We start from the raw sequence: 13,545 nt of genomic DNA, 5'->3' as shown, positions 1-13,545 counted from the left end.
AGCCTCCCCTCTCCCCCCAGACTGAGCCTCCCCTCTCCCCGGACTGAGCTCCCCCTCTCCCCCCAGACTGAGCCTCCCCTCTCCCCCCAGACTGAGCCTCCCCTCTCCCCCCAGACTGAGCTCCCCCTCTCCCCCCAGACTGAGCTCCCCCTCTCCCCCCAGACTGAGCCTCCCCTCTCCCCCCAGACTGAGCCTCCCCTCTCCCCCCAGACTGAGCCTCCCCTCTCCCCCCAGACTGAGCCTCCCCTCTCCCCCCAGACTGAGCCTCCCCTCTCCCCCCAGACTGAGCCTCCCCTCTCCCCGGACTGAGCTCCCCCTCTCCCCCCAGACTGAGCCTCCCCTCTCCCCCCAGACTGAGCTCCCCCTCTCCCCGGACTGAGCTCCCCCTCTCCCCCCAGACTGAGCCTCCCCTCTCCCCCCAGACTGAGCTCCCCCTCTCCCCGGACTGAGCTCCCCCTCTCCCCCCAGACTGAGCCTCCCCTCTCCCCCCAGACTGAGCCTCCCCTCTCCCCCCAGACTGAGCCTCCCCTCTCCCCGGACTGAGCTCCCCCTCTCCCCCCAGACTGAGCCTCCCCTCTCCCCCCAGACTGAGCTCCCCCTCTCCCCGGACTGAGCTCCCCCTCTCCCCCCAGACTGAGCCTCCCCTCTCCCCCCAGACTGAGCTCCCCCTCTCCCCGGACTGAGCTCCCCCTCTCCCCCCAGACTGAGCCTCCCCTCTCCCCCCAGACTGAGCCTCCCCTCTCCCCGGACTGAGCTCCCCCTCTCCCCCCAGACTGAGCCTCCCCTCTCCCCCCAGACTGAGCTCCCCCTCTCCCCGGACTGAGCTCCCCCTCTCCCCCCAGACTGAGCCTCCCCTCTCCCCCCAGACTGAGCTCCCCCTCTCCCCGGACTGAGCTCCCCCTCTCCCCCCAGACTGAGCCTCCCCTCTCCCCCCAGACTGAGCCTCCCCTCTCCCCCCAGACTGAGCCTCCCCTCTCCCCCCAGACTGAGCCTCCCCTCTCCCCCCAGACTGAGCCTCCCCTCTCCCCGGACTGAGCTCCCCCTCTCCCCCCAGACTGAGCCTCCCCTCTCCCCCCAGACTGAGCTCCCCCTTTCCCCGGACAGAGCTCCCCTCCCCCCAGACTGAGCCTCCCCTCTCTCCCCGGACTGAGCCTCCCCTCTCTCCCCGGACTGAGCCTCCCCTCTCCCCGGACTGAGCCTCCCCTCTCCCCCCAGACTGAGCCTCCCCTCTCCCCGGACTGAGCTCCCCCTCTCCCCCCAGACTGAGCCTCCCCTCTCCCCCCAGACTGAGCCTCCCCTCTCCCCCCAGACTGAGCTCCCCCTCTCCCCCCAGACTGAGCCTCCCCTCTCTCCCCGGACTGAGCTCCCCCTCTCCCCGGACTGAGCTCCCCCTCTCCCCCCAGACTGAGCTCCCCCTCTCCCCCCAGACTGAGCCTCCCCTCTCCCCCCGGACTGAGCCTCCCCTCTCCCCCCAGACTGAGCCTCCCCTCTCCCCCCAGACTGAGCCTCCCCTCTCCCCCCAGACTGAGCTCCCTTAGATTTATTTTCCTTAACCCCTCTCCTCCCAGACATCTTCTTACACGAGGACCTGACCGTGAAGATAGGAGACTTTGGCCTGGCCACAGTGAAGTCACGCTGGAGCGGATCCCACCAGTTTGAACAGCTCTCTGGCTCCATCCTGTGGATGGTGAGTGATACTGCAGGGAAAAAGAGGAGAACCTGAATAGACTAAACAACCAGCAAGATAATTCAATCTATATTGTTAGAATTAAATCTAGGGAAAGGCAAAGGGGGATACCTAATCAGTTGTCCAACTGAAATGTGTCTTCCGCATTTAACCCACAAACCCCTCTGAATCAGAGAGGTGCGGAGGGCTGCCTTAGTCAACATCCGCGTCTTCAGCGCCCGGGGAACAGTGGGTTAACTGCCTTGCTCAGGGCCCGGGGGAACAGTGGGTTAACTGCCTTGCTCAAGGCCCGGGGAACAGTGGGTTAACTGCCTTGCTCAGGGAACAGTGGGTTAACTGCCTTGCTCAAGGCCCGGGGAACAGTGGGTTAACTGCCTTGCTCAGCGCCCGGGGAACAGTGGGTTAACTGCCTTGCTCAGGGCCCGGGGGAACAGTGGGTTAACTGCCTTGCTCAGGGCCCGGGGAACAGTGGGTTAACTGCCTTGCTCAGGGCCCGGGGAACAGTGGGTTAACTGCCTTGCTCAAGGCCCGGGGAACAGTGGGTTAACTGCCTTGCTCAGCGCCCGGGGAACAGTGGGTTAACTGCCTTGCTCAGGGCCCGGGGGAACAGTGGGTTAACTGCCTTGCTCAGGGGCAGAACGACAGATTTCTACCTTGTCAGCTCGGGAATTCGATCCAGCAACCTTTCGGTTACTGGCCCAACGCTCTAACCACGTTATTCTACGTTATCAGAGTTTAATCGACGTTATCAGAGCTGCTCTGAAAGGATCAGATATCAGAACACAGTCAATAAATGCATCAGTCTAGATGTGACATGAGCTCGGACGCAATTAGTCTTTCCTCAGTTCCTTACCGCCTCTCTTCTGGCCTCCATCTCAAAACTCATTGGAGGAGAGGGTCTGGTGGGGGGAGGTACCTCAAATCTTATCCTCCAGTGCGGTTTGAGAGGGAGGCGATGATGGAAGGCGCAAGGACAATACTTTTGAGACCCGGGGTTCAGGTCAATTCCAGTCAATTCAGGAAGTAAACCAAAAAATTCTAATTCCAAATGTTCCTCCATTGAAGAGAATTGGAATTGGTCAGTGTACTTCCTGACTTGACTGGATTTGAGCCCAACCCTGCCAATGTGGCTGTATATCTGGTGAACTGTGTGACTCTGCTGCCCCCTGTCTGCCTGTAGGCCCCAGAAGTGATCCGTCTGCAGGATAAGAACCCTTACAGCTTCCAGTCGGACGTTTACGCCTTCGGGATCGTTCTCTATGAGTTGATGTCTGGGGCCTTGCCCTACTCCAACATCAATAACAGAGACCAGGTACTTATCTCTACTGTTATATATACATTTATAATGTTCTCTATGAGTTGATGTCTGGGGTCCTGTCCTACCTGAGCAAGGTCTCCTGACCCCTGACCTCTGACCCTCTACCTCTCTCCTCTAGATAATCTTCATGGTGGGTCGGGGCTACCTGACCTCTGACCCTCTACCTCTCTCCTCTAGATAATCTTCATGGTGGGTCGGGGCTACCTGACCCCTAACCCTCTACCTCTCTCCTCTAGATAATCTTCATGGTGGGTCGGGGCTTCCTGTCTCCTGACCCTCTACCTCTCTCCTCTAGATAATCTTCATGGTGGGTCGGGGCTTCCTGACCTCTAACCCTCTACCTCTCTCCTCTAGATAATCTTCATGGTGGGTCGGGGCTACCTGACCTCTGACCCTCTACCTCTCTCCTCTAGATAATCTTCATGGTGGGTCGGGGCTTCCTGACCTCTAACCCTCTACCTCTCTCCTCTAGATAATCTTCATGGTGGGTCTGGGCTACCTGACCCCTGACCTCTGACCCTCTAACTCTCTCCTCTAGATAATCTTCATGGTGGGTCGGGGCTACCTGACCTCTGACCCTCTACCTCTCTCCTCTAGATAATCTTCATGGTGGGTCGGGGCTACCTGACCCCTGACCTCTGACCCTCTACCTCTCTCCTCTAGATAATCTTCATGGTGGGTCGGGGCTACCTGACCTCTGACCCTCTACCTCTCTCCTCTAGATAATCTTCATGGTGGGTCGGGGCTACCTGACCCCTGACCTCTGACCCTCTACCTCTCTCCTCTAGATAATCTTCATGGTGGGTCGGGGCTACCTGACCTCTGACCCTCTACCTCTCTCCTCTAGATAATCTTCATGGTGGGTCGGGGCTACCTGTCTCCTGACCCCTGACCCTCTACCTCTCTCCTCTAGATAATCTTCATGGTGGGTCGGGGCTACCTGACCCCTGACCTCTGACCCTCTACCTCTCTCCTCTAGATAATCTTCATGGTGGGTCGGGGCTACCTGTCTCCTGACCCCTGACCCTCTACCTCTCTCCTCTAGATAATCTTCATGGTGGGTCGGGGCTTCCTGTCTCCTGACCCCTGACCCTCTACCTCTCTCCTCTAGATAATTTTCATGGTGGGTCGGGGCTACCTGACCCCTGACCTCTAACCCTCTACCTCTCTCCTCTAGATAATCTTCATGGTGGGTCGGGGCTACCTGTCTCCTGACCCCTGACCCTCTACCTCTCTCCTCTAGATAATCTTCATGGTGGGTCGGGGCTACCTGACCTCTAACCCTCTACCTCTCTCCTCTAGATAATCTTCATGGTGGGTCGGGGCTACCTGACCTCTGACCCTCTACCTCTCTCCTCTAGATAATCTTCATGGTGGGTCGGGGCTTCCTGACCCCTGACCCTCTACCTCTCTCCTCTAGATAATCTTCATGGTGGGTCGGGGCTACCTGTCTCCTGACCCCTGACCCTCTACCTCTCTCCTCTAGATAATCTTCATGGTGGGTCAGGGCTTCCTGTCTCCTGACCCCTGACCCTCTACCTCTCTCCTCTAGATAATCTTCATGGTGGGTCAGGGCTTCCTGTCTCCTGACCCCTGACCTCTGACCCTCTACCTCTCTCCTCTAGATAATCTTCATGGTGGGTCGGGGCTACCTGTCTCCTGACCCCTGACCCTCTACCTCTCTCCTCTAGATAATCTTCATGGTGGGTCAGGGCTTCCTGTCTCCTGACCTCTGACCCTCTACCTCTCTCCTCTAGATAATCTTCATGGTGGGTCAGGGCTTCCTGTCTCCTGACCCCTGACCCTCTACCTCTCTCCTCTAGATAATCCTCATGGTGGGTCGGGGCTACCTGACCTCTGACCCTCTACCTCTCTCCTCTAGATAATCTTCATGGTGGGTCGGGGCTTCCTGTCTCCTGACCCCTGACCTCTGACCCTCTACCTCTCTCCTCTAGATAATCTTCATGGTGGGTCGGGGCTACCTGACCTCTGACCCTCTACCTCTCTCCTCTAGATAATCTTCATGGTGGGTCGGGGCTACCTGACCTCTGACCCTCTACCTCTCTCCTCTAGATAATCTTCATGGTGGGTCGGGGCTTCCTGTCTCCTGACCCCTGACCCTCTACCTCTCTCCTCTAGATAATCTTCATGGTGGGTCGGGGCTACCTGACCTCTGACCCTCTACCTCTCTCCTCTAGATAATTTTCATGGTGGGTCGGGGCTACCTGACCTCTGACCCTCTACCTCTCTCCTTTAGATAATCTTCATGGTGGGTCGGGGCTACCTGTCTCCTGACCCCTGACCTCTGACCCTCTACCTCTCTCCTCTAGATAATCTTCATGGTGGGTCGGGGCTACCTGTCTCCTGACCTCTGACCCTCTACCTCTCTCCTCTAGATAATCTTCATGGTGGGTCGGGGCTACCTGACCCCTGACCCTCTACCTCTCTCCTCTAGATAATCTTCATGGTGGGTCGGGGCTACCTGTCTCCTGACCCTCTACCTCTCTCCTCTAGATAATCTTCATGGTGGGTCGGGGCTACCTGACCTCTGACCCTCTACCTCTCTCCTCTAGATAATCTTCATGGTGGGTCGGGGCTACCTGTATCCTGACCTCAGTAAGGTGCGCTCCAACTGTCCTAAAGCCATGAGGAGGCTGATGGCTGACTGTATGAAGAAGAAGAGAGAGGAACGACCCCTATTCCCTCAGGTAACGCTGGAGATGGGACCCTGTTCCCTCAGGTAACGCTGGAGACGGGACCCTGTTCCCTCGGGTAACGCTGGAGACGGGACCCTGTTCCCTCGGGTAACGCTGGAAACGGGACCCTGTTCCCTCGGGTAACGCTGGAGACGGGACCCTGTTCCCTCGGGTAACGCTGGAGACGGGACCCTGTTCCCTCGGGTAACGCTGGAGACGGGACCCTGTTCCCTCGGGTAACCCTGGAGACGGGACCCTGTTCCCTCGGGTAACGCCGGAGACGGGACCCTGTTCCCTCGGGTAACGCCGGAGACGGGACCCTGTTCCCTCGGGTAACGCCGGAGACCTCTTTACTGTACATGCCAGGGGTTGAGCTGAATGTTTAAAATGACCAAGATATTCACCTCACCAAGATATTCACCTCACCAGAAACCTCTTCCTGCTCATGTGGTTAAGGCTGGTAACCTGTGTGGGGACTGAGCCAGCGCTCTTTGGAGTTGTTTTACTTGTATGTGTGAAGGAGAATGTGTTATATCCACCACTAGGTGGCCTCAGAGTACTATAAATTCACACTAACGTCTCACTGTGTTTTTAAAGCTGCTGGAAAGCCCAGCGGAGGTTCTGCCGACAGCCTGAATCAGAGATTCTCTGACTTGCTGTCAGCTTTGTCCCTATTTGAGACGAGTGATTCGAGATAGGTGATTGGCTAGTGATGACCTATTTAACCTCCTGTGTTTTCTCCTGATTTTGTTTAACCTCTGACCTCCTCTGTCAGATCCTGGCGTCCATTGAGCTTCTGGCGCGTTCTTTACCCAAGATCCACCGCTCCGCGTCGGAACCCTCACTGAACCGAGCCGGGTTCCAGACGGAGGACTTCAGCCTGTACGCCTGTGCCTCCCCCAAAACCCCTATCCAGGGGGGATACGGTGAGGGGCCACACACACACGCTGGGGGTCCCGTCAGTTCTCCATGTACAGAGTGTCACTGCCATTTTTAAATGTGCTCACATGACATTATGTGATCAATGATTTGGCCTGTTGAAATAATAGATAAGATTGTAACATCGACACAATGAATAAGGCTCGTTTATCACATCAGAACAGAACTGTACTGCTGTCTCTCTCCTCTCTCCCTTCCACTCTGTACTGCTGTCTCTCTCCTCTCTCCCTTCCACTCTGTACTGCTGTCTCTCTCCTCTCTCCCTTCCACTCTGTACTGCTGTCTCTCTCCTCTCTCCCTTCCACTCTGTACTGCTGTCTCTCCTCTCTCCCTTCCACTCTGTACTGCTGTCTCTCCTCTCTCCCTTCCACTCTGTACTGCTGTCTCTCCTCTCTCCCTTCCACTCTGTACTGCTGTCTCTCCTCTCTCCCTTCCACACTGTACTGCTGTCTCTCCTCTCTCCCTTCCACTCTGTACTGCTGTCTCTCTCCTCTCTCCCTTCCACTCTGTACTGCTGTCTCTCTCCTCTCTCCCTTCCACTCTGTACTGCTGTCTCTCTTCTCTCTCCCTTCCACTCTGTACTGCTGTCTCTCTCCTCTCTCCCTTCCACTCTGTACTGCTGTCTCTCCTCTCTCCCTTCCACTCTGTACTGCTGTCTCTCTCCTCTCTCCTCTCTCCCTTCCACTCTGTACTGCTGTCTCTCTCCTCTCTCCTCTCTCCTCTCTCCCTTCCACTCTGTACTGCTGTCTCTCTTCTCTCTCCCTTCCACTCTGTACTGCTGTCTCTCTCTCTCCTCTCCCCTTCCACTCTGTACTGCTGTCTCTCTCCTCTCTCCTCTCTCCCTTCCACTCTGTACTGCTGTCTCTCTTCTCTCTCCCTTCCACTCTGTACTGCTGTCTCTCTCCCTTCCACACTGATCATATTTCTCATCTCTTCATTCCAGGGGAGTTTTCAGCATTTAAATAAGCAGCTGATCCAGATCCCGCCAGTCCATCCCTCGTCACTCTTCAACAAGTCTTGTGTTCCTGCGGTGGATTTACTTCATCCATTAACCAAAAACCAACATGCTAGTCTCAAAAGAACGTGCTGTTTTCTACTTTCCACACCGTGAAGAGACGAGACGGCCTCTTCCTCTCTCTGCTCCGCGTCTCAGGAGTTCTACAGGTGACGTCTCCGCTGGGGAATCACCACATCGGAAGAAAAACACGACCAAAATCTGATTTAAATAAAAAGGTCAAGTTGAATGACACACAACCAGATACACAAATGAAGGAAGACACACTGAAGAAATGTTCAACCAAACCAGAGGAAGAAGGGAAATACTGTAAATGGAGAGAACAGCACTTCTTGATTGTAGGACTGATGAAGGAGGAGTGTAACTGTTGAGAGCACAAGGACAGGATTGGGGTTAGGGGTCGAGAGAGGTTAGAGGTCGGGGGTTTGGGCAGCACACCCCCTTTCTCACTCCCCTCCCTGGCGAAGAGGGCGGAGCTACAGGCACAGGAAACCACACGTTCTTTCCTGGCTGCTCATTGGTTACCTGAGATGAAGGGGCCAGGTCTAAGCCAATCGCTGATAAGCTGGATCTCACGGGGGTGGAGTCGACCCTGTGGGAAGAGGACTTGAAAGATTCATTTATTGAAGAAAAAAAATCCCCAGTTCTTGTTTGTTTTGGGATTTTAAGGATATGTGGGGGGGTGCTGTTCTGAGCTTTTCTTTTTGACGAGATCGTTCATGTTTTTACTGTCGCTACAAAGCATTCCTACCCGGTGATAGGCCACACACACGAATACACTCGACTCACGCTTCACTGAAAGGACAGCGATTCTGAGACTTTCCCTCAGCGCTCTCACACATCTGTCCATTTTCCAATGAAGGATGCTTCTCCACATTTTGCCAGACTCCGGGATCTCGCCTTGTCATTTGCCTCAGCAAAACTCCACGTTAACCCCTGTTTGGGTCATTTGATAGCTTATGTGGTAGTCGACCGGAAAAAACGCTAACATCCGCTTTCCAGGGATACAGTATGTTCAACCTAACTTCCACCAGAAGTGGGGAACTCCGCTCGCTACGTTAGCGTCATAAAAAACTTTTGTTTTTTTAAATCAGTCGAGGATTGTTGTTTTGAAGAGGATGGCACACCGTTTTTTTAATCAACAGGTCTGTTAGAAAGAAACTGTGAATCTAAGATGGCTGCCAGTGCCTCTTCAGACTTGGTGTTTGAGGGGGAAAAAAGAGCCCGATCACAATCCTCTATTACGGAGTCTACAGGGGTGTGGAGGACGGAGAGTCTACAGGGGTGTGGAGGACGGAGAGTCTACAGGGGTGTGGAGGACGGAGAGTCTACAGGGGTGTGGAGGACGGAGAGTCTACAGGGGTGTGGAGGACGGAGAGTCTACAGGGGTGAAGGACGGAGAGTCTACAGAGGTGTGGAGGACGGAGAGTCTACAGGGGTGTGGAGGACGGAGAGTCTACAGGGGTGTGGAGGACGGAGAGTCTACAGGGGTGTGGAGGACGGAGAGTCTACAGGGGTGAAGGACGGAGAGTCTACAGAGGTGTGGAGGACGGAGAGTCTACAGAGGTGTGGAGGACGGAGAGTCTACAGAGGTGTGGAGGACGGAGAGTCTACAGAGGTGTGGAGGACGGAGAGTCTCTCTGACCGACACGCCACACGTTTCACCATTTTATTTTGGAGGAGGGGGGGGACTTTTTCTAGTGAGTTTGTACGAGGAAAGATGGAAGCTACAAGAACAACCGTACAATGGTACTCCCTCCTAGCTGAAGGTCAGAGTGAAGTCTCTACAGGAAGGGAGAACCAGACGTCCCAATATTCCCGGTCAGAAGTAAATGATTGAATAGGGTTCTGCTTTAGTCTATATGTTGGATAGAAAACTGCTATAGTCTTGAGGTTTTACATTTGCATTGTGTTGTTGTTACAAGTTTGGCTGTTCTCCCTCAACGAGACACGGCTTCTCCTCTCAGCTTGGCTATATTCACAGAACACTGTCCAATCAAACCCCCTCCCCTCCCACACACATCTCTGATTCTATTGGTGAATCGCTATCTGGGCAGTGCATGTGATGACCTACCAATGAGACTTTCTCTCTTCTTGTCGTGGACTTTTTAAATTATTGCTTTTATCACAGACCGAGGACGCAGAAGCTCAATTCACCTGTTGCACCTGTAAACAAGATGGCTGCTATCACCTACCTGCCTGCTGAGAGACTAGTGTGATTTTAATAGATGTGTTTTTGGGGGGGAGGGGGGGTGTTGGGTAAAGTTGCCCCTGGACGGTGTTCCTGGGTCACTTTTGAATTTCCCTCACCATTGGTTAAGGTTCTGATTGGTGTAGGGGAAGCTGATCCTAGACCTGTACCAAGGGGAGACTTCACTCCGAAGCTGTGTTTTTGAGTGGGGGATTGAAATGGAATCTGTGTCTGATTTTTATGCCTGTCCTTTCTATCGTCATGCAGCTGTATTTGTCATTCCAGTTTGTCGAAAGGTCGAAGGAGCTGTTTTTACTTATCTTTTATTGATGTCGTTTTGCATTTTTTTTATTTTGTTGACAGGCAGGCCTGCAAAAATATTGACTGATTTGTTAATGACATTTTATGAATTGTCTTTATTGAGACCGGGAGAGAGCTTTTTATTTTATTTTAAAGCCATCTGTCTTGTTTTAACTCCTTGTGTCTTTGAGAGAGATGTTTCCAAGAAGCAAAAATAGCGACTTCCCTTTTCATTTATTTTTTATTTTTAAAATTTGTTTATTAACCAATAAATCCCGTCACAACATGACTGTTAAGTTGATGACTTAACACCCTAAACTCAATTTCCAAACGCATCATGTTCCATCTGTAAGGAACAGAGTTGATGTTCTCCTGGGGAAGCCACAAGCTGTGTAAGATGGGCATTGGCTACGTCCCAAACGGTTCCCTATTCCCTTTTACGGTGCACTTGGGGCTCGGGTAGTGTTCCGGAAAAGGAATAGGGGCTCCATTTGGGACGAAGACACGGTCGTCACGTGAAGAATTAAACACTTGATAAGGACCTCCTATGAACCGCTGAACGGATATGGTTTCTCAGCTGTAGAAGAACTTTCAATGGAGAATCTACCATTTGGATATGGTTTCTCAGCTGTAGAAGAACTTTCAATGGAGAATCTACCATTTGACATTTATTAGTTCAAGACTATGCTTAAACTGTGTCTGGGAAACTGGCCCATAGATTAGGCCCAGGAGAGCAAATCCTAATACTGGAGATGAACCAGATTAGAGACGTAGACTTCTGCCATGAGATGCATAATGTCATGGATTTGACTGAAGGAAATCGTTCCCATTACACTGGGTCATTGTCTTCAGTTCACTGTGACACAACCCAAGATATGACCCCCCCCGAGGACCTAACAGGGGATATGACCCCCCCGAGGAACTAACAGGGGATATGACCCCCCCGAGGAACTAACAGCGGATATGACCCCCCCCGAGGAACTAACAGCGGATATGACCCCCCCCCCCCCCCCGAGGAACTAACAGCGGATATGACCCCCCCGAGGAACTAACAGCGGATATGACCCCCCCGAGGAACTAACAGCGGATATGACCCCCCCGAGGAACTAACAGCGGATATGACCCCCCCCCCCCCCCCCGAGGAACTAACAGCGGATATGACCCCCCCCCCCCCCCCCGAGGAACTAACAGCGAATATGACCCCCCCCCCCCCCCCGAGGAACTAACAGCGGATATGACCCCCCCCCCCCCCCCCCCCCCGAGGAACTAACAGCGGATATGACCCCCCCCCCCCCCCGAGGAACTAACAGCGGATATGACCCCCCCCCCCCCCGAGGAACTAACAGCGAATATGACCCCCCCCCGAGGAACTAACAGCGGATATGACCCCCCCCCCCCCCCGAGGAACTAACAGCGGATTAGAGATGACCCCCCCCCCCCCCCCGAGGAACTAACAGCGGATATGACCCCCCCCCCCCCCCCCCCGAGGAACTAACAGCGGATATGACCCCCCCCCCCCCCCCCCCCCCCCCGAGGAACTAACAGTGGATATGACCCCCCCCGAGGAACTAACAGCGGATATGACCCCCCCCCCGAGGAACTAACAGCGGATATGACCCCCCCGAGGAACTAACAGCGGATATGACCCCCCCCCGAGGAACTAACAGCGGATATGACCCCCCCCCGAGGAACTAACAGCGGATATGACCCCCCCGAGGAACTAACAGCGGGTATGACCCCCCCCGAGGAACTAACAGCGGATATGACCCCCCCGAGGAACTAAACAGCAGAAATCTGTCAAATTAAGGGGTTTTCCGAGTGGCGCAGCAGTCTAAGGCACTGCTTCTCAGTACTAGAGGCATCATTACAGACCCTGGTTCGATTCCAAGCTGTATCACAACCGGCCGTGATTGGGAGTCCCATAGGGAACTAACAGCGGATATGACCCCCCCCCCCCGAGGAACTAACAGCGGATATGACCCCCCCCCCCGAGGAACTAACAGCGGATATGACCCCCCCCCCCCCCCCCCCGAGGAACCAACAGCGGATATGACCCCCCCCCCGAGGAACTAACAGCGGATATGACCCCCCCCGAGGAACTAACAGCGGATATGACCCCCCCCGAGGAACTAACAGCGGATATGACCCCCCCCGAGGAACTAACAGCGGATATGACCCCCCCCCGAGGAACTAACAGCGGATATGACCCCCCCCGAGGAACTAACAGCGGATATGACCCCCCCCGAGGAACTAACAGCGTATATGACCCCCTCCCCCCGAGGAACTAACAGCGGATATGACCCCCCCCCCCCCCGAGGAACTAACAGCGGATATGACCCCCCCCCCCCCCCCCCCCGAGGAACTAACAGCGGATATGACCCCCCCCCCCCCCCCCCCCCGAGGAACTAACAGCGGATATGACCCCCCCCCCCCCCCCCGAGGAACTAACAGTGGATATGACCCCCCCCCCCCCGAGGAACTAACAGCGGATATGACCCCCCCCCCCGGGGAACTAACAGCGGATATGACCCCCCCCCCCGAGGAACTAACAGCGGATATGACCCCCCCGAGGAACTAACAGCGGATATGACCCCCCCCCCCCCGAGGAACTAACAGCGGATATGACCCCCCCCGAGGAACTAACAGCGGATATGACCCCCCCGAGGAACTAAACAGCAGAAATCTGTCAAATAAAGGGGTTTCCCGAGTGGCGCAGCAGTCTAAGGCACTGCTTCTCAGTGCTAGAGGCATCATTACAGACCCTGGTTCGATTCCAGGCTGTATCACAACCGTCCGTGATTGGGAGTCCCATAGGGACGGCGCACAATTGGCCCAGCGTCGTCCGGGTTTGGGCCGAGGTAGGCCATCATTTGTAAATAAGAATTTGTCCTTAACTAACTTGCCTCATTTTAAATAAAGGATTAAATCAATATGACCCCGGGGAGCTAACGGCAGGAAGGAGTTGTTACGAGTGCCCTTTATTATTTTACAGATTGACAGGCATCCCAAAATGGCACCCTATTCCCTTTATAGTGCCCCCCCTCCCCCCCCCTTTGACCAGGGCCCACAGGGCTCTATGTAGGGAATAGGGTGCCCCCCCTTTTGACCAGGGCCCACAGGGCTCTATGTAGGGAATAGGGTGCCCCCCCTTTGACCAGGGCCCACAGGGCTCTATGTAGGGAATAGGGTGCCCCCCCCTTTTGACCAGGGCCCACAGGGCTCTATGTAGGGAATAGGGTGCCCCCCCTTTTGACCAGGGCCCACAGGGCTCTATGTAGGGAATAGGGTGCCCCCCCTTTGACCAGGGCCCACAGGGCTCTATGTAGGGAATAGGGTGCCCCCCCTTTGACCAGGGCCCACAGGGCTCTATGTAGGGAATAGGGTTCCCCCCCCTTTGAC

At 54.9% G+C, this 13,545-nt stretch overlaps 1 protein-coding gene across 5 annotated transcripts in view; it reads left to right on the top strand.

The window, feature by feature from the left end:
• The window catches only part of braf (B-Raf proto-oncogene, serine/threonine kinase), a 62,776-nt gene extending 51,615 nt beyond the window's left edge, over positions 1–11,161 (top strand). For 4 of the 5 annotated variants that reach the window (XM_071331512.1, XM_071331513.1, XM_071331515.1 and 1 more), the window contains 5 exons: positions 1,569–1,687; positions 2,868–2,999; positions 5,579–5,713; positions 6,477–6,627; positions 7,584–11,161. In XM_071331512.1, coding sequence (XP_071187613.1) covers positions 1,569–1,687; positions 2,868–2,999; positions 5,579–5,713; positions 6,477–6,627; positions 7,584–7,606 — 560 coding nt within the window. In that variant the 3' untranslated portion in view covers positions 7,607–11,161. The remainder of the gene's footprint in view (positions 1–1,568; positions 1,688–2,867; positions 3,000–5,578; positions 5,714–6,476; positions 6,628–7,583) is intronic. The other variant, XR_011666758.1, reaches the window with a different exon arrangement.
• The last annotated feature ends 2,384 nt before the right edge of the window (positions 11,162–13,545 follow it).

This window comes from Salvelinus alpinus, chromosome 11 (assembly GCF_045679555.1).
Source record: "Salvelinus alpinus chromosome 11, SLU_Salpinus.1, whole genome shotgun sequence".
In the NCBI taxonomy this organism is placed as follows: domain Eukaryota; kingdom Metazoa; phylum Chordata; class Actinopteri; order Salmoniformes; family Salmonidae; genus Salvelinus; species Salvelinus alpinus.
The sequence above is the reverse complement of the archived record's forward strand: the minus strand, read 5'-3'. Positions and strand labels throughout refer to the sequence as shown.